Here is a 19,337-nt window from a genome sequence, read left to right as displayed (position 1 = left end):
TGGCACGTTACTGAGTGACAGCAGCAGTTTCCAATGAAGCCTGAATTCTCGGTGCAAGGGGAGCGTCCAAACGGAGAATCCAGACTTCAGGGTAGATTGTCAAGGTTTGCTTCCCCACAGCTGCTTCTGGGGAACGAGGACGTGTCAGGAGTGGGTGTCTGGGAGCCAGACGTGCAGAGCTGAGCCCTCGTGTTCAGTCTGCTTGCTGGGTGTGCGGAAGGCAGGCTTCAGGCGTCGGGAGTCGGAGCCCATAGGAGATGCCCTAGCTGTCAATCAAACATAACTTACTGATGGTGAGCGGTCGGTGGCAAAAGACACACGAACAAATAATACAATAATAATAATAATAATAATAAAAGGAGACTCCCAGCAGACAGTATTTCAGATTCCGAAAGCAAAGAGACACGCGTCAGCGGCGTCAACAGCGGCCTTGAAGTCTCTAGGGAACTTCAGCGTATGATTAACTGGACCGAACTCCACGGCGTGAAATGCACTTGGGAAATTTTTATTTCGCAGGGGGATGCTAGTAAGCCTGTCTGGAAATAAGGCCGGTGGTAACGAGACCCGCTTGGAGGCAAACACTTCTGTCTCAGCGTGCAGTTGCAAAGAGCAACCCCGTTTTCTGAGCACGTGACTCCCGGTTACTAAGAAAGGCGGGGCTTGGGGCGGTGCGGGTTTGCAGGCGTGTCCTGTGGGGGCGTGGGAGAGCCCGAGTGCCACAGAGCAGCCTCAGAGTTGCACGAGTTTTCTTTCCCTGTGCAGGAAATGACAGGGAGAAGACGGGTAGCTAGCGGAGCCCTGTTCCCTTTCTGAAGGGGTCCCTCAAAGCAGACGGTCTGTGCATGTGGTCAGCGGGGAAGGGGGCACAGGCGCTCCCGCCATGGGTACGAATTCATAGATAACTACGAAAGTGGACTTAGGAGTCTGTGCTGTGCAAACCCGTTTGCCAAAATCCTGTCACTGGGGACGTGTGAGGAACGGAGAGGGTTTTCTTGAGTCACCTCGGTGTTCTCGTTTTATGTTTGAGGTTGGATTAGTAATTTGATTTCCGTGGCACAGGCCTTTTTGTTTGTACCGTTCTCTTCCTGCAAGCAATGCACACACGTGCTGCGTTGCTTGCTTCGGCTTTCCTTGTGCGCTTGAGCATGGAGCTTGTTGCCTGGCCCACGGCAGGGGCTGGAGAACTGTTTGAATTCATAAACCTAATATAGGGCGCTCGTATCAAGATGTTTTTTTGCTGATATATAACTCTTTTGATGGTTCATCTTTTTCCCATTAACCATTTATTTTCAGATAATCAAGGGGGGCTTTTTATAGGGCATGTTAGAAAGAAAATATTAGTGTGGCACTCCAGTTAATATAGGCATTTAGACATCCTAAAGAGGAAAACGGGCTGGTGGACACATACAGAAACACACTAAATAATGTGGAAAGCATAGACAAGCTTTTCCGGGTATGTTGCTGGCGTGGCAGGCAGGAAATAAGAGAGGACTTTATGTGTAAGGTCAGGAGTAAATATGCTCAGAAAGATGCTGTTTAATAACTTAATTATGCCTAATGTAGCAGTCTTCTTTCTCAGAGAGAAACATATTGGTTAAAACGTCAATTCTTAAGACTGGTAAACAGGGATTGAGCAAACAAATAGTCATAGCCACAGACAACAGTGGGGTGATCACCAGACGAAAGGGGGGTGGGGGGTAGAAGAGGATAGATGGGGGTGAAATGGTGATGGAAGAAGATTTGACTTTGGATGGTGCACACACAATACAATATACAGATGATGTATTATAGAACTGTACACTTGAAGCCTCTATAATTTTATTAACAGTGACACCCAATAAATTCAATACAAAAAAAAAAGCGTCAATTCTTAGATCATGACTGAGGTGCAGAACACCCGAGCTGGTAACCCTGCACGCCCCCAGATACCCCAGATACTCCCGTACATACAGATGCCACAGACAGCGCAGCTGTCCGCCGCGGTCAGCGGTGGGGACCGCTCATGGAGAGTTAAGGGAGGGCGTTTATCTCCCGTGTCCATCAGCAGGGTCTCCACGGTCACGCTAACTCTCTCTTTTCTCTCTTTCTAGTCCTACAGTTTATCAAGAAAGAAAATAGTGCACTACACCTGTTTTGATCAACGGAAAAGAGCAAACGCAGCATTTTTGATAGGTGCTTATGCCGTAAGTACCTTTGCTTGTTGTGTCTGTTGTCTGTGACGGAATGCCGACCCTGTCCCGGGAAATCCGGGCCACTTTCCCAGGGGCCTTGGGAGACTGGGGACGATTCTTTTTTTTTTTTTTTTTTTCATTTTTCTGAAGCTGGAAACAGGGAGAGACAGTCAGACAGACTCCCGCATGCGCCCGACCGGGATCCACCCGGCACGCCCACCAGGGGGCGACGCTCTGCCCCCCAGGGGGCGGTGCTCTGCCCATCCTGGGCGTCGCCATATTGCGACCAGAGCCACTCTAGCGCCTGAGGCAGAGGCCACAGAGCCATGCCCAGCGCCCGGGCCATCTTTGCTCCAATGGAGCCTTGGCTGCGGGAGGGGAAGAGAGAGACAGAGAGGAAAGCGCGGCGGAGGGGTGGAGAAGCAAATGGGCGCTTCTCCTATGTGCCCTGGCCGGGAATCGAACCCGGGTCCTCCGCACGCTAGGCCGACGCTCTACCGCTGAGCCAACCGGCCAGGGCCTGGGGACGATTCTTAACGGCTTGGGAACTGATCTGGGATGGAGAGCGTGGACCTCGTTCTCGATGGGCCGCTTGCCCTCAGGTCTTTCTGCAGCTAAGGATAGAATCTCGGGACCACAGCGTGTAGCTTGGATTCCATGGTTGGATAGGCGTTGTCATAAAAAGAATACCCAAAAGGATATTTCCAGGGGGAGAAATATATATATATTAATATATTAATATATATATGAAGATTTAACAAGACTGTTGAAATGTTCCTTTCCTGGGATAAAAGGAAACCCCTAGGTTGAGTGGGAAGGACAACGATGATTGTTTTCACCAAGCCACTTACATGTCTATCAAAATGTTTGTCAGAGGCAAACCAAACAGAAACCCTGCACACCTGTTGCCGCTTCCCTAATAACTAGACAAGACTTCTCAAAAATAATTTTGACTAGAAATTCCATTCTCGGCAAGCGTGGAAAGGCAGATGTGAGCTCCCCGAGAGCACACCGCCGAGCTTTGATGCGACTCTTTCTAGACCAGGGGTCCCCAAACTTTTTACACAGGGGGCCAGTTCACTGTCCCTCAGACCGTTGGGAGGGCTGGACTATAAAAAAAACTATGAACAAATCCCTATGTACACTGTGCATATCTTATTTTAAAGTAAAAAAAAAACAAAACGGGAACAAATATAATATTTAAAATAAAGCACAAGTAAATTTAAATCAACAAATTGACCAGTATTTTAATGGGAACTGTGCTCCTCTCACTGACCACCAATGAAAGAGGTGCCCCTTCCGGAAGTGTGGCGGGAGCCGGATAAAGGGCCTCAGGGGCCGCATGCGGCCCACTGGCTGTAGTTTGGGGACCCCTGTTCTAGTCGGTTCTGTCTCTGCTGGGAGGGGCAGCCTCTCGCAGGCCAGGGGCCCAGGGGCTTTAACACGTCTTCAACCTCCAGTGGCTTTTTAGGGACGAGTGTGTTATCCAGTCAGGACTCTGCCGGGTTAAAGGCAGGGACAGAAGTGTCATTTGCTGTCCTCCTGGGGAGCACCTAAGCTGCTCAGAAGCCTGGAAGCAGACTGCTGAGAGGCCTGGCCGGAAGGACACCCTGGCTGCGAGGTGTCACACTGCCGCGTCAAGCCACAGCCATGGGGCCGGGAGGTGTCACACTGCCGCGTCAAGCCACAGCCATGGGGCCGGGAGGTGTCACACTGCCGCGTCAAGCCACAGCCATGGGGGAGGGGGAGCCCAGCTGCGGGGTTGGAAAGGTGGTCAGCTGGTGCAGGTGTGGGCTGAGCAGGGTGACCAGCGGACAGCCCGACTGCAGCCCCAGACGCTCAGCTCTGCCCCCTGACGTGGCTGCCGCGGAGCCTGGGGCCCTCGCTGCAGTACAGCTGTCCCTCACTCTCAGTACACAGCGTGGCTCCAGAGCACAGGGCGTCCTGACGACAAACCACTAAAACGCGTCCCAACCGAGGCCACCCCGGGAGGGCGGGGGAGCCGAGGTCTCTCCTCCCGGCTTCATTGGGTGTCCTTACCTGTGAAACGAGGGCGTTGGGAAGAATAACCTCTACGTTTCCTCCCGGTTCTGAGGAGTCTGGGATCACTGTAGTGTCAACCAGGTGATGGCTTTTATTTTAAGAGTGGACCCGACAAGCAGGAGGTTGCGGGGGGAGGGGGGGGAGTGGGAGTCCAGGGACACGGGGGCTGAGAGCAGCATCAAGCTGATGTCCTGTCTTTTCACTGCCCGTTGCTAATCACTGCGCATCTGACACTGACCGTTGACGCTGTGTTCAAAATTTGGAGAACCTGGACCAACCTCTGGGTTCAAGCCTCCTCAACATGGGTGTCTTTTCTGTGAGGGTGCTATGACGCTGCGTGAACATGTCCTTTGTCATAGGGGTGGCATCAGGACAAGGTCATGTTTGGCCCTCCCCTCCCCTCCCCTCCCTCTCCTCCCCTCCCCTCCCCTCCCCTCCCCTCCCCTCCCCTCCCCCTCCCTTCCCCCTCCCTTCCCCCTGCCTTCCCCCTCCCTTCCCCCTCCCTTCCCCCTCCCTTCCCCCTCCCTTCCCCCTCCCTTCCCCCTCCCTTCCCCTTCCCTTCCCCCTCCCCTCCCCTCCCTCCCCTCCTCTCCCTTCCCCCTCCCCTCCCCTCCCCTCCATTCCCTCCCCTCCCCCTCTATCCTCTTTCCTCTCTTTTCCTAACACCTGTCTGTTTTTTTCTGTGTGTAGTGTCGTATCCCTCATTACTGCATGACACCTGTAGCCTCTGAGAAGAAGCTTAGTTGTAATAGATGCATTGAGCTCAGGAAATGTCGTTGCCCAGTCGATTTTCTATTCTAATTTTGGCAATGTGCCCCCAGAAAGCTTTTTCATGCAACGATTAATAAACGTGGAAAGCCTCGCAGTCTTTCTCCTTACGGAGAAGTGTGCACCTTACTTCCTGTTGCATGTATGCATTTAATGGGTGAAACATCTTTTTGGAAAATGGTACGGTGTGTCACAGGGACGCCTCAGTTTGGTCTCATATATTAAAGGTTGCTGATTGGATCAGTCATTATTTCCTGGGACATCTTTCTTGGATACAAAGGATCTTCCCCTTTGGGGCAGCTACCTAGCCTCCAGCAGGTAAGCTAGGTGGGTGTGTTTCTTCAGAGAGACATCCTTAATAGTGGGGGTGTTCTTCTCTTTACAGATGTGGAATCAGCCCTCTAGCCAAGGGCATCGATCGACTAAGGAGTATCTGATACTCAGACAAGACTTTTCCTCTGAGCCTTAGTTTTTTTGTTTGTTTGTAAAATTGGGGTAACCCCGGGGTCTTCTGGTCTATACCTTATTATCAAGATCACCCTTCCAACTGCCTCCGCACTGTAGACAGCAGTATCGCCTTCATTGTGGCAAAATAGAACTTTTTACTCCCTTTCTCCACAAGCCTGTTACTCCCCCAGTCCTGGCCTTTTTAGTAAAGAAATGAACTCCCTCAGGGACTGGCTGCTTCAAAGGGTAATTGTCCTTGCCCGAGTTCTCTTGTTTCCTCCACCCGCATTACAATCGCTCACTTGTAGGTGAGTTTGGGCGGCTCTCTCTCTAAGACACATGTGGGGTCGGAGGACGTCCACCCGGATGACACCACAGCTTGTCACATCGACTCCTCTTCATGTTCTTCCCTTTGATCCGGCTGCCGCCTGGTTGTCAGAATAATGCTTTAAAAAAATGGCCCTGGCCGGTTGGCTCAGTGGTAGAGCATCGGCCTGGCGTGCAGGAGTCCCAGGTTCGATTCCCGGCCAGGGCACACAGGAGAAGTGCCCATCTGCTTCTCCACCTCTCCTCCTCTCCTTCCTCTCTGTCTCTCTCTTCCCCTCCTGCAGCCAAGGCTCCATGGGAGCAAAGTTGGCCCAGGGCACTGAGGATGGCTCCATGGCCTCCACCTCGGGCGCTAGAATGGCTCCTGTTGCAACAGAGCAACACCCCAGATGGGCAGAGCATCGCCCCCTGATGGGCATGCTGGGTGGATCCCAGTTGGGCGCATGCGGAGTCTGTCTCTCTGCCTCCCTGCTTCTCACTTCAGAAAAAAAAAAAAAGAGCTAAATTTTATCATTGCTTTCTTCCAAATCGGCCCAGTTTGGCCTTGGCATACAATTCAGCCTCCTTACCAACGCTGTGGGGAGCCTCCCTGATCCGGCCCGTCTCCCTCCGTGAGCTCCGTGACAGGTGCCGCTGTCACACGGGCCGGCTCACCGCCGGGACCTCACGTGCGCCCCCAGCGGAAGGCCTCGACGTTTCGGCCGTCTCCCCCTGGCGTGTGCCCGCCTCCTTCTGACGCTCCCCCCTCAGAGAGACTCGCTCTGCGTTCCTCTTGCTGTCCCGCCCTCCAGCCCCCCGCTAGCCCTTTGCCAAATGTCTCCTTTTCTCCACTGCACCGTATTTGAAGAGACCTGACTTGGCTGTGAGTTTATTTGTTTATTATCTCTGCCCTGGACTAAGCAGGGTGGGGGCCTTGTCTGTCTCATTCATTGTCGTGTTTAGGAGGTGATAAAATATTTAACAAGGGGTTAGGCCCAGGCCTTCCCCGACTGGAAGCAGGCCGCAGTGGGGGGCTCCCTGTGGCACTGCCATGGGGAAGTCCAGGGTATGGGGGGTGTCCCCGGAAAGAGGTGAGGCGTGGCCAGTGTGGAGGGGGTGGGATGCTTAGAACTGTGCCTGCCACATTGCAGGTGCTTCCTGCCTCTCTCCTGAAGGAACGAATAATGGAATGACAAAGTGTGGAAGAAAGGAGGAAGGGAGCGTCAGAGGAACACTGAGAACAGTCGCATTGGAGTTGAAATATCAAGTCTGGTTAACACTCGCCACCAGACATAGTGACGGAATTAATTGTTTTCCTATGATGAGTCCTAACCATTCTGAAGTGTGCCGTTCAGTGGTGTTAGGTTCATTCCTGCCGTCGTGCAGCTAACTCTCAGGCCTTGCTTTTGAGTGTGGACGTCTTGGGGCCACATGCACCACCCACGTAGTCAGGTCTTTGCTTGTGGCTTCCTTGTTAGGTCACGAGTTTCAGTATGTCACAGAAGCCTTTGTTTTTATTGCCTTGTCTCTGCATGGGGGAGAGCATCTTTATGTGATGTCTCAGAGCTGTCCTGAGTATCAAGAAGGAGATAAAACAGAGAACATCGTGCCCAGTAGGAAATCCACAAACCCTCCTCTGTGGGTGGGTGCCACAGCCAGGGCTGCCGGAGTGATTGTGACCGATTGTCGGGTATCACAGCAACACTGGGCAGTGACGGGCACCTTTCAGGGAAGTCCCAACTCATGAGCATCTTTGCATCCCTCGGCAGTGACGTTAGGCCCCTGGAGCTGGAGGGCTCAGAGTTTAAGACGAGACCAGCTTTGCAGGAGTGACAACACTTGGTGCAATTTGAGAGTCAGGATGCTCGGACCATCACAGCATCCCAAATGCTCGCCAAGCACTTTGAAGAAGACGGCTATGAAAAATGATATAGCCTAACTAGGCGGTGGCGCAGTGGATAGAGCATCGGACTGGGATGCAGAGGACCCAGGTTTGAGACCCTGAGGTCGCCCGCTTGAGCACAGCTCATCTGGTTTGAACAAAGCTCAACAGCTTGGACCTGAGGTCGCTGGCTTGAGCAAGGGGTTACTCAGTCTGCTGTAGCCCCACAGTCAAGGCACATGTGAGAAAGCAATCAGTGAACAACTAAGGTGTCGCAACGAAAAGCTGATGATTGATGCTTCTCATTTCTCTCCGTTCCTGTCTGTCTGTCCCTATCTATCCCTCTCTCTGTCTCTGTAAAAAGAAAAAAGAAAAGAAAAATGATATAAGCATGAATGAATGAAGCTTTTGCCACATGCTGGAAGACCAGACCCTTACCTGTTCTTGTATTGGTTTCAATTCACAGAACTGTGATAGAGAGGGTCAAGGAGAATTTGGAACAGGCCACAATGATGGAAGGCTGGAAAATCATGTTTGAGGAGCATTTACATTAAGTGGCAACGATTTGGCTTAAAAAAAAAAAATTAAGTCCGGAGTTAGTTCAAGAATTATGATTTTTTTTTTTTCAGATACGCGAAGGTCGCTTAAACAGAGGTGGTACCCATGTTGTGTTTTCCATAACCCACTTGTTGAGTCCACATGGCTCAGTCAGGGGTCTGATTACAGATTGACTGGCACTGGCCTGAACCAGATGTCACGCATGTCTGCATGAGGGTGACAAGGTTAAGGTTTGTAGACGTTCTAACCATGGCTGCAGCCTGCTGTTTATCCTGTAGACTTCACTTGAGGCCTCCGTAGTGACAGGCCACCCCAAGTCTACTTACTACTGATCGCGAGGGGCCGTTCTCCGCCTGGTGTCACGGTGATAGCACTGACTTGAGGTTGGCCTTGGACCCACTGTCTAGTTTTATGTGTAGAGCAAGTGGTTCAACTCAGCCTGATTTCTGTTTTGTTTTTTTAAAATTATTATTATTATTATTATTTATCACCCTTAATACAGAGATAATTACAGCCGGCTAACACAGTTGTGAGGAGGGAGGTCAGGGTATGAAGACGTCTGGTTGGTGACTCCAGGTGGGGAACTTGTGTGGCCTCTGGCCTCCCAAAAAACGTTTTCTCAGCGGTTCTCGTCCCCTTAGGATCTGAAGACTGCCCCCCTTCCCTGTGTCTGCCCGTCTTCCCTCCTTTCTGTTCAGCTCTCCACTTCAACCCTCCTTGGCTCAGTAGCACTCAGATGGGTGTCCATCGGATGATGGTTTAGGGTAGTTCCCTGGAAGGTGTGAGTGTGAGTTGTGTTCCCCTTTCTTGGATGTTGTGTGCATTTTAAAGGAGGATAACCAGGCGAAATGAATTTCTCATTTCAGGGATGCGTATGCAGGCATTCATTAATCCAGCAAGTATTTATTTAGCTCAGATGAAGGCTACTCAGCACTGTGGACAGCTCTGAAAAAACAAACAAACAAACAAACCAGAAGAGGAAAAAGAGAATATCGAGATTAAAATAGGGGACTGATGAGCAATAAATAATTGGGGAAAGTGGGCAATAGATACAAATCAGGTAACTATTAATTCATTCAACCAAGTGTTTCTCCCGCCCTTACCGTCACGAGGCCTTGTGCTGGGCATTGGGGACACGAAGGTAAATGAGTCTTTGCCTTTCGGGAAGGGGTTTGTTGGGGACCAGGGCCATCAGACAGAGGGAAGAGAGATCAGAGCATGGTTGGGGGAGGGGAGCATGATTTGTTGGGGGGATGGGAGGGGTTGGGAAATGGCTAAATATATTTTAATCATCTAGTTTGAACAGGGGAATAGTTCAATGCATTTAATTAAAAATATAAAAAAAGAATTTTAAATGTTAAAAAGTGCATACCCACGGAACTAGCAGTAGGGATGCTCTCCTGCAGTTAGATCTTGCCAGCCTGGACTGTTTACGTAGGCATAATGCACCGTAGTTTCGTGAACCTGTTTTTCCTTGGCCTACGTGTGTTCTGCCTTTCTGCTGCCTAAATGGCCAAATACTATTCCATTTAGAGGGCACGCCATGGTTTGTTTAACATTTTAGATCTCTTTCAAAAATTGTTGTAAGGTAAAAAGGATCTTTTTGCATTATATATATATATGTATAATGCATTTTATATATGTACTGTATATATATGCATACATACATATATATGTGTGTGTGTGTATATATATATACACATATATACACAGATATGTTTTTTGTGGATTTTGCCTTTAGATCGTCAGGGGGGCTCCTCTGTAAATTGCAACATCAGACTGCTTTACATTGCCCACAAAACCATAGATTTAAACAAGTGTTACTTAAAATTATAGGTAAAACTACCCTGAAAAATGTTGGTTCAAAATGATCCAGGTGTTTGCCTTAAATATTTCTGAAGGCAGGCACCACGCCGGCGGACGCCCTCCCCTGTGTTCTGTGCCCCTCCGCGGCGTTGGGTGGGTCTCAGGGACAGCATTCGGCTGCTTGTGGGCGGGAGGAAGGGAGGGGAGACCCAGGGCTGGGCAGGGCCACTTCCAGTTTCCAGTTCCTTCCTTTTGCAGCTTGGTGGGCGAGAATGCTTTTGTGATAATTGCCCGCAAACGGGCCAGATGGGCTCTGAGCCTTGGCGGCTTGTAGTTTTGATGACTCTCAAGGTCAGGGTCCCTACATCATACAATACAGCATGTTTATTTCCAACCTGTGAATTTGGAAATTCTGCTTGTCTTCTGCAGATGGGTGGAGCTGCGATATTATCTTCTGTTCAGTTTCCCCGTGGGCTAGGAAAATCAGCTCTTTGCTTTTTTTAATTTGTGGAAGGGCTGGTTCTCACATTGAATTGAATACAGCTTTTCAGGATTTTTTCTTTCTGTTTTCTACTTCTTTTGGCCTTCTGATAACAAGCTTCCTCAGTGCTGTAAATCAGCTCTCGGATTTACACACACACACACACACTCCTCAGGACTATGTACCTATATATTTAATTTCTGTGTATGCTTACAGCAGCTGACTCCTGCATTTTTTTGAATCTTATTATTAGCCTAGGAAAGACATTTACTTTCTATAAGAAAATGTCCGTGCCCATTTGTTTTCCTGATAGACTGAGTTGAGGGCGTGAGGGTTTTTGTGTCTTCTGGAAGTCATGAGGTCCATACACCCCCTGTGAGCCAGTGTGGGAGGGAAACCCCCAGGAGCCCCAGGGAAGGTGGGCGGACTTCCCGTCTGTTATATATATATATGGGGTCTGCATTATATATATGGGGTCTGCATCCAGTCCCTCTGGTGGTTGGGTGTAGATCACCCCTCCTTACGTGGAAGTGGCCCTCACTCCTTTTGTCTCTGCTGCGTGGGACAGTAGTAAAGAGAAGTGTTTAGGGAGCACGCTGACGGCTTAAAGAGTGTATAGACACTGCAGAGGGATTGATTCTGTTGTGTTCCCATGGACAGTTCTGTCGCAGATGTGAGCCGCCCGGGCCAGGGCAGGGCACAGTTGCCACAGAATCCTTTCGGCCAACACCTGGCCGGCCGATGCACACAGCTCCGTGGCGCCTGCTCTCTCTCAGCAACGGCTCTTTGTAAACACTCGGAGAGAACAGCCCGTTCTTTGTTGTGCGCTCAATTGTTGGTTTTCCATTCTCGAGTCGACTCAAAGAAGGGTGGCCTACAAGTTACTATGAGCGTCTAGATCTGAGATCTAGTTCCCAGGCTCTGTGGCTTCTGTCTTAGAAGTTGGGATAACATCTCACCTACCGACGTCTTCAGTTTGAAAGAGAATAAGATGGCTTTTTTTTTTTTTTTTTTTTTTTTTTGGGTCCCTCAGGTACATGGTCTAGTTACTAAAATGAATACAATGGATTGTCTGGCCCACCGCCTTCTGTTCTCCTAGGAGAGGTCAGGCCGCTGTCAGTTGTCCTAGTCGGTTCGTGGGAAGCACCCCACACTCAGGTCTCACTGGTCTCCGCCCTGCGTGGGCTCCATCCCCGGCAAGGTTGGGGGAGGTCTTCCCCCTGTGTAACGCCAGGAAGTTTCCAACCTTTCTCTCTCACGGTTCCTCCCGATTACGTCCCTCTGGTTCCAGCAAGAAAACCTTTCTCCTCTCACATTTGTTCTGCCTCGGACGTACAATCAGCCCTACTCAGTACACATCACGCCAGATACCGAGGAATGCAATGCGTTTTGCAGTGGATTGAAAGATAATAAGAAAGTTTCACTCCAAACATTTGAAGTCATTTAGGGTTCACTTAGGCCTTCTCAAATATGTTCATTGATATCTTTTTTTTTTTAAAATTAAATTTACTGGAGTGACATGGGTTAATAAGATGATATAGGTTTCAAGCGTACAGTTCTATGATACGTCATCTGTAAATTGCATTGTGTGTTCACCACCTAAGACCAAGTCCTCTTCCGTCTACCTCTTGTTTTTCTAATCTAGCCTTTCCTTGGGTATTAGCATTGAGAGGAGATAGTTTATTTTGGGAGGTGGGGGCTTGGTTCTATTTTCTTTTTTTAATTAATTGCGGAAACACTGGTTAGTAACATTCTATAAGTTTCTTTTTTTTTTTTTTTTTTCATTTTTCTGAAGCTGGAAACAGGGAGAGACAGTCAGACAGACTCCCGCATGCGCCCGACCGGGATCCACCCGGCACGCCCACCAGGGGCGACGCTCTGCCCACCAGGGGGCGATGCTCTGCCCATCCTGGGCGTCGCCATGTTGCGACCAGAGCCACTCTAGCGCCTGAGGCAGAGGCCACAGAGCCATCCCCAGCGCCCGGGCCATCTTTGCTCCAATGGAGCCTTGGCTGCGGGAGGGGAAGAGAGAGACAGAGAGGAAAGCGCAGCGGAGGGGTGGAGAAGCAAATGGGCGCTTCTCCTGTGTGCCCTGGCCGGGAATCGAACCCGGGTCCTCCGCACGCTAGGCCGACGCTCTACCGCTGAGCCAACCGGCCAGGGCCCTATAAGTTTCAAATGTAGAATTCTGTATTACGTCATCTGTAATATCTATATATTACATCATCTGTGCCCACCACCCACAGTCTGCACTCTTCCTCAATTGTCTGTTTGACTCCTTTTATCTTCTTTGTCCTCTCCCAAACCCCCTTGAGGTAAGATAATTAAAAAAACACACACACACGTTTACCTTATTTTAGTTTTTGAAATGTTTTCTACTACATTGTATATCACATACATGATTTCCGTGATAATATGGAATATAGGATCAGTTTTGGACTAGCCCAGGAAGCTCACAACTCTATAAGCTTTTATCTTTGGGAAATTATTTCCAGAGATCTAAATATTAGCCTTTACAAATAAGCATGTGGAATGTAATTAATTTGCAAGTTGAGGACTTTGTATAATTGGTCATAGGTGTTCAGAGGGCTCAAACACTGATTTTTGGCTTGATAGAGCGACTCTACCATCACCTACATCTTCATCATAAATGAACTTACAGTTCTTTTTTTCTAAAGCTAGATCATGTTAAATCTTTGGTTTAAAGAACATGCTCTTCTCTCTTTTTCACTTTTCTTCCTGAATTTGAAAGGTTTTATGCAATAACACCCCATATACTGTAACAGGAAGTAAGCAGTAAAACTCCACACAAGGAGTTTTTAGCATGAAACCATGCCGTTTGAGAGTAGGTCTTGTTCAAGCGGTATTCCGGAGTGCGTCTGTTTTTGTCTTTTGTACGGAGTCCGCCTTCCGATGATGAACGACAGATGATACCCAGGGTTGTGTTTACCTGAGTATTGTAACATAACAGCCTTGGACTCCGCTTCTGTGACGTTACGGACTCAGGTTGTCTTGGGACCGACTCTTTCTCCCTTTCTCCTTTACAGGGTCCCTATTTAGACTGTGCTGAGAACACAGGCTCAGTGTTCCCTTGGTTTGCTTAATTGGGGGGGGGGGGGGGCTGGGCTGCTTCAGGGAGGTGTGCCTAGCTCCGTCTGTGTGGGAACGTGAGCTCTCTCCGGCTAGGAGAGCCCGGGTCACCAAAGCACGGCTAGCAAGCGCGTGTACTCGTCCTGGTGGCAGCTGTCAGTTTGGGAAGAACATCTTTGCAGGCTGATTTTAGAAATCCTGGTTCCCATCAGATGAAATGGGAGCACACACATAACGAATGTTGCCTGCGATTCTCCCCAGCGGTCCATCAAAGGGCTCCTCCTGGCTTCACTCTGGTTACACTCACGAGCGTGGCAGAGAGAGAGCAGTTTTATGCTAAATGAATTCTCAAATAAATAGGATAGAGTCCAGTGTATATGAGGTCCCAAACTCCAGTTAATGTGGAAAGAGAGGTCACAGGAGAATGTTTCAGAGAACACGCATCGCCTCAACCAAGAACAGCCATTTCCAGACCTTGTTTTTACAGGGATGCCAGGTGATTAAGTATTTTTAATGGGCAGAAACAAGCAATGGAGATAGAGACCTGGCATCAGGCCTGCCTTACTCTATAATTAGTGCCGCCTCCATATTTATTAAGCCGGTGCATTGTCTGATGCTTTGCAGACCTCGTAGGTAACCTGTGATTTACAATAGACTGGAAACTTGAAGAACAGGAAGAATGACTTACCTCCTTTTACAACGTGTTGGGAGTCTACGGGAGACAGGATGCTTTCATTCTTGTTCTGTTTTAACTAATTAGAACTGTTTAGTACAAGTGATTTAAAATAGACTGAATACAATACAGGTTTTTCAAAACGTTCAGTGGCGTTTCTGGCTTGTAATCCAGACTTAACGAACTTGTGAGCGATTGTTGAACGCCGAATATTTTTTATCCCCGTAAGGAATTCAAACAAAAGTAAGATCGGTTGTACATTTTAAAAAAATGTCTGCCTTCTTCTTATTTTTTTTTTTTTTTGTAAGTTTTAAAGTTGAACGCAGACATTGTTTTCTCCGTCACTGGTTATAATGGGAGGAAATGATTAAGAAGAAAAATGTTGCTAAAAATAATAAAAATCAAACATTTTGTCGGTGCTCATGTATGACAAGGAAGACTGAACGCTGTCTTCAGGAAAAAGAGGTTTATAAATTTAAGTGCCCTGACATTTCAGAAGTCTGACAACCAGAGTCTTGGGAACCAAGCAAGAGACATTGAAATGAAAATTTTACATTTTAATTCTTTGTGGAGTTTCTCACTTCATAGTGTTGTTGTTTTTTAATTTTTTATTAGATGTTCATTCCATGGACTGTTGTGGGCCATTCTTTGCAGGCAACGGGTCATTGCTTTATTCTCCCTAAAAACAAAGCCAGCCTGGGCATCTTATTCTTTTGTTCAGGAGAAGCTCACAGAAGGAAAAGTGGACATGGCATCAGCCGTCTCCTGGTTCCATGGACCGGGTGGAGAGGGACGGGGGGGTCTCCTCCCGGGCCTTCTGGTGTTTTGACAGTAGGCTTATAGCGGCCAGTGCCTTGGTTTTATGGGTGTTGATTCTAGGGCACCAGGAGTCTCGGGAGGCCGTTTGAAGAGGCAGAACCCGGCAGGGGTCTTCAAACTTTTTATAAAAACCGCCCACTTTTGCAGTGCTGGTCAACCTGGTTCCTACTGCGCAACCAAACAGCGCTGTGATTGGCCCACCATGAAAACTGGACCGCCCACTAGTGGGCGGTAGGGACCAGGTTGACCAGCACTGCAAAAGTGGGCGGTTTTTATAAAAAGTTTGACGACCCCTGATGGAGAGAGAATAAGGTCAACGTCGATACTTTAAAGCGAGAAGGTTGAGCGAAAGGGCGGTCCGCGTGTTACGACGATTTTGGTGCGTGGGGATCTCAAGAGGCGTGTGCAGCCCCATGCTCCAGTGTTTGTATACACAGACAGACAGTCTTTAGGGCTACGGTGTCAGAGATACGAACACTTGTGGGTCCAGATTCACATAGACACAAGGGGGTGACCCGGAGAAAGAAATCTATTTGGGGACCAGAGTTGATTGATCTCCTTTCTGTGGTTGGTCGCTACAGAAGAGTTATGGTGCCAGAGACACGTCTGAGCACTTTCTGTATGTACTGCTCACAAAAAATTGGGGATATTTAAAAATGAATAGGAAATGATAAAAAAAAAAAGAGCATTTGATTTTTTTTAAAATTAAACAAGAACATCAGAAAAGCAAACCACAAGTCAAAGAAAGTTGTTCAGTTATGCAAATGAGATGCAAAACCCACTTTGATCTCATTGGTGAAGATGCGCTGTACACAGGCGGAAAGTCCTGGGGGACCTGCCCGGTCTCTGACCCCCGACTTCTTGTGAGCAGTCTGTTATTAACTCAGTCTCCCCAACAGACAAGCCCGGGAGGCCGGTAGAGTGGGTATCCCCACTTCACAGGTGAGGACGTGGACGCGGACAGCGATGTCATACGTCTCGTAAGTGAAGGAAAGGGGTTGGACTTGACCCCGGGCAGTGTGGCCGGGGGCTCCCGGTGCCGCCCACGGAGAGAGGCTCCGTGCTTTGCGGCCATGGCGCGCTCGCTCTCACGTGAAATGTGAAACGCTCGCCTTCCCTCCCCTCCCTGGTTCATCCAGCCTGCCGCACTTTCTGAGTGTGTGCGACGCCTGGCGCGGCGTTGAGGCCCGTGACGCTGAAGACCGAAACCCTGCCTGCGCCGTGGCCGCCGGTGAGAGCCGGAGGGAGAAAGCGGGCAGGTTTGAGAACCGAAGGCAGAGCCTCTGAAGAGGGCTGGCCGGCGGCAGAGGTGACTTAGAGCTGTGGTCCCAACGGAGGGGGGGGGCGGGCAGGTGGCCTCTAACTGCCCCCAGGGTGCAAGGAGAGCTCAGGTCCAGGGTGGCCCTTCCCAGACCATTCCTAGAGACCGCGTTGTCTCTGTCCCTGAGCTCCGCGTGGAGGCTGCGGACTCTCTCCGTGCCCTGACACGGTGCATGGGCAGGTGCGTGTGCAGGTGCGTGTGCAGGCTCCTGTGCGGACCGGAAGGGTTGTCAGCAGAGGCTGATCTTTGGGGACTTCTGTTCTGCCTCCTGCTCCCTGCCTTCCACCGGGTGCTGGGAGTGGCCGTGGGCAGCCTTGGGACAGACGCCGGACACGGAGAGGGAGAATCTGGGCCGGCGGGGTGCCTCAGCTTCCGGAACACTTCCTGCCGGTGGCGACAGCTCATCTAGTGCGAGCTCATATTTTTTAAATCGGTCCCTTTCTTAGTGTTGGTACATCCCGGAAGAACTGACTAGACCCAGCGGTGCTCTCGGACACCTGGGCTCAGGAAGTTCACTTCACCAGCTCCCCTGGGTGGTCCCACTGTGGTCGAGTGGCAGATTTTTTTTTTTTTTTTTTTTCTTCCATTTTTCTGAAGCTGGAAATGGGGAGAGACAGTCAGACAGACTCCCGCATGCACCCGACCAGGATCCACCCGGCACGCCCACCATGGGGCTACGCTCTGCCCATCCTGGGCGTCGCCATGTTGCGACCAGAGCCACTCTAGCGCCTGGGGCAGAGGCCACAGAGCCATCCCCAGCGCCCGGGCCATCTTTGCTCCAATGGAGCCTTGGCTGCGGGAGGGGAAGAGAGAGACAGAGAGGAAAGCGCGGCGGAGGGGTGGAGAAGCAAATGGGCGCTTCTCCTGTGTGCCCTGGCCGGGAATCGAACCCGGGTCCTCTGCACGCTAGGCTGACGCTCTACCGCTGAGCCAACCGGCCAGGGCTCGAGTGGCAGATTTAAACGAAAATCTCATTCACTTAATTAAAAATGAAATGAAATGCACCCTGTAGGCTGGGCGCCCGCTCTGTGTCCGTCTCACACGTCAAAAGCAGTCCCTGATGAAGCGTTTATTTACTGAGCATCCGTCTGACCGGAGGCCTTGTAAGGCGTAGGAGGGTCTGGGAGAACTGGCTTACTGCGCTCCAGGAGCTTTCTACTTTAGTCTACAGGAAAAGGATCCCCGCAGCGCAGGGCGGGGCCCCTCAGGAAGTGGTTAGCGGTGTTCCGGGGAGCCAGGCTGCCTGCCTGCAAGGCACCCTAGCAGCGTGAGCTTGTACCTGGACGCGAGCATGGCATGCGTAACACCGCCATGGGGCCAGTGATGGCACCTGCCTCCAGGTGGTCATGGGATTAACGAGCCAAATTAGGTAAAGTGCTCAGAATAGTGCCCGGCACCTGGTGTGCCGCCTTGTAACTGTCCGTTTCCATCGTCATTATCAAAGTCACGAGCACTCTGAGTATCCAATCTGAGGAGTAGTGTCAGCTCATAAGTTGCTTCACCTTAGTTGTTCATTGATGGCTTGTCACATGTGCCTTCACCGGGGCAAGCCCAGGGTTTCAGACACGACAAAGGAGTAAGGGAAAGACTTTCTGAGCTGAAGAAGCGAGGCCTTGTGGAGGCAGTATTTGAGTTAGGGCTTTGATGATACTTGACTATGACGACTGTTACTATAATACTCTCCATGTATTGTTCCCTCACTTGTTCAAACCACACTACTTTCCAGAACAGCCAGACACTGAAACAAGTAACATGAAAACCATATTATTAATTCATTTGAAGACACAACTCATAATAGTTACACCATAAGTGACCCTGTTATCTAAATGCCAGTCAATATAACGTGAATCTCCAAACGTCAGGGGTTTAGTTGTTTATAATAATAATATATTTGAAAGACCCTCAGGTGCCAGAAGGTGTCAAGTGCATCGAGGGTAGGGTGTGGGGTCCAGGCTAGGGGGGGGAGGGGGGCGTGGGAGGAACAATGACAAATTCACCTGGAAAGGTAGGTTGGAACCTTATCTGGGTGAAGGGCTGGCCACCTGGCTGGGCTTTTATAGGAGGATTTAATTTAAAAGTATTTGCCAGTTAATTCTAAGAGGTATGTGTTTAATGTGCCAGGTTGGTCTGCTGTTTCTATAAAATTAGTCCTGACTCGGTTGTTTGTCACGTTGCTTTACCGTGTGTGGCGTGCACAAACACTTTTACATTTTTCAGAGTTATGTAATTTAATACCCACTGACGTGTGGACACCATGGCAAGCGATACTGGTTTCCCACTGATGGCAACGGTATAAAAACACTTCAGATTAAATTAAGGTCAAAGAGAATATCTGTTTAAGGAGAAATGGTCCTACCTGTGCTGGCAACATTAGGAACTGATGCGTGATGAATCAGGCCTGGGCAACATTGGCTTGGTGGGCAACAATGTATCATGCTAGCTGGTAGTACAGTGATTTTATTAGGTTATTAAATAAAATGCTCCTAGCTTATATATGAGGATGCTGGGCTCTTTAAGAATCTTTTATTAAAGCCATTGAGAGAGTTATTTGGGTCCTCAATCCTGGCATCAAAGTTAATTAAGCAGAAAAGAATCACTCAACTTTTTTTTTTTTTAATCACTTTAGCTGGTTGACTCCCAGTTTGTTTAAAATGTGAACGTGTATGCCACATACTGTTCTGTCGAGAAGATTTCCAGGGCTTCCCGAGGACAAGGGCACGTTTATGAAGGTGATGCAGACATTCACTGTTCCAGGGGTCAGTTGGCCTGGCACACCAAGTCTGAGGCCCAGGGTTTTTATTAAGTTTCATCAGTTAAAAGTCTGGGAAGATTCTTCCAGTTGGGGTTTTATAGGTGTTCAATAAAACATCAGAGCTGACCTTTGCAACCTCGGTCAGTTCCCCGTGGTCAGGGGGCAGTTCTGACGTGTGTCTGTAGGGAAACCCCGGCCTCTGGAAGTAGGAGTGGGTGGG

General features: G+C 49.5%; 1 protein-coding gene across 5 annotated transcripts in view; it reads left to right on the top strand.

Annotated features, from left to right (window-relative positions):
- The window catches only part of CDC14A (cell division cycle 14A), a 123,957-nt gene that overhangs the window by 31,025 nt on the left and 73,595 nt on the right, over positions 1 to 19,337 (top strand). For all 5 annotated transcript variants that reach the window (XM_066353484.1, XM_066353486.1, XM_066353482.1 and 2 more), the window contains one exon: positions 2,091 to 2,183. In XM_066353484.1, coding sequence (XP_066209581.1) covers positions 2,091 to 2,183 — 93 coding nt within the window. The remainder of the gene's footprint in view (positions 1 to 2,090; positions 2,184 to 19,337) is intronic.

The sequence above is a fragment of the Saccopteryx leptura genome, chromosome 11, assembly GCF_036850995.1.
Source record: "Saccopteryx leptura isolate mSacLep1 chromosome 11, mSacLep1_pri_phased_curated, whole genome shotgun sequence".
NCBI classification, from domain to species: domain Eukaryota; kingdom Metazoa; phylum Chordata; class Mammalia; order Chiroptera; family Emballonuridae; genus Saccopteryx; species Saccopteryx leptura.
Note: the sequence above shows the minus strand (reverse complement) of the source record. Positions and strands in the feature narration are given on the sequence as shown.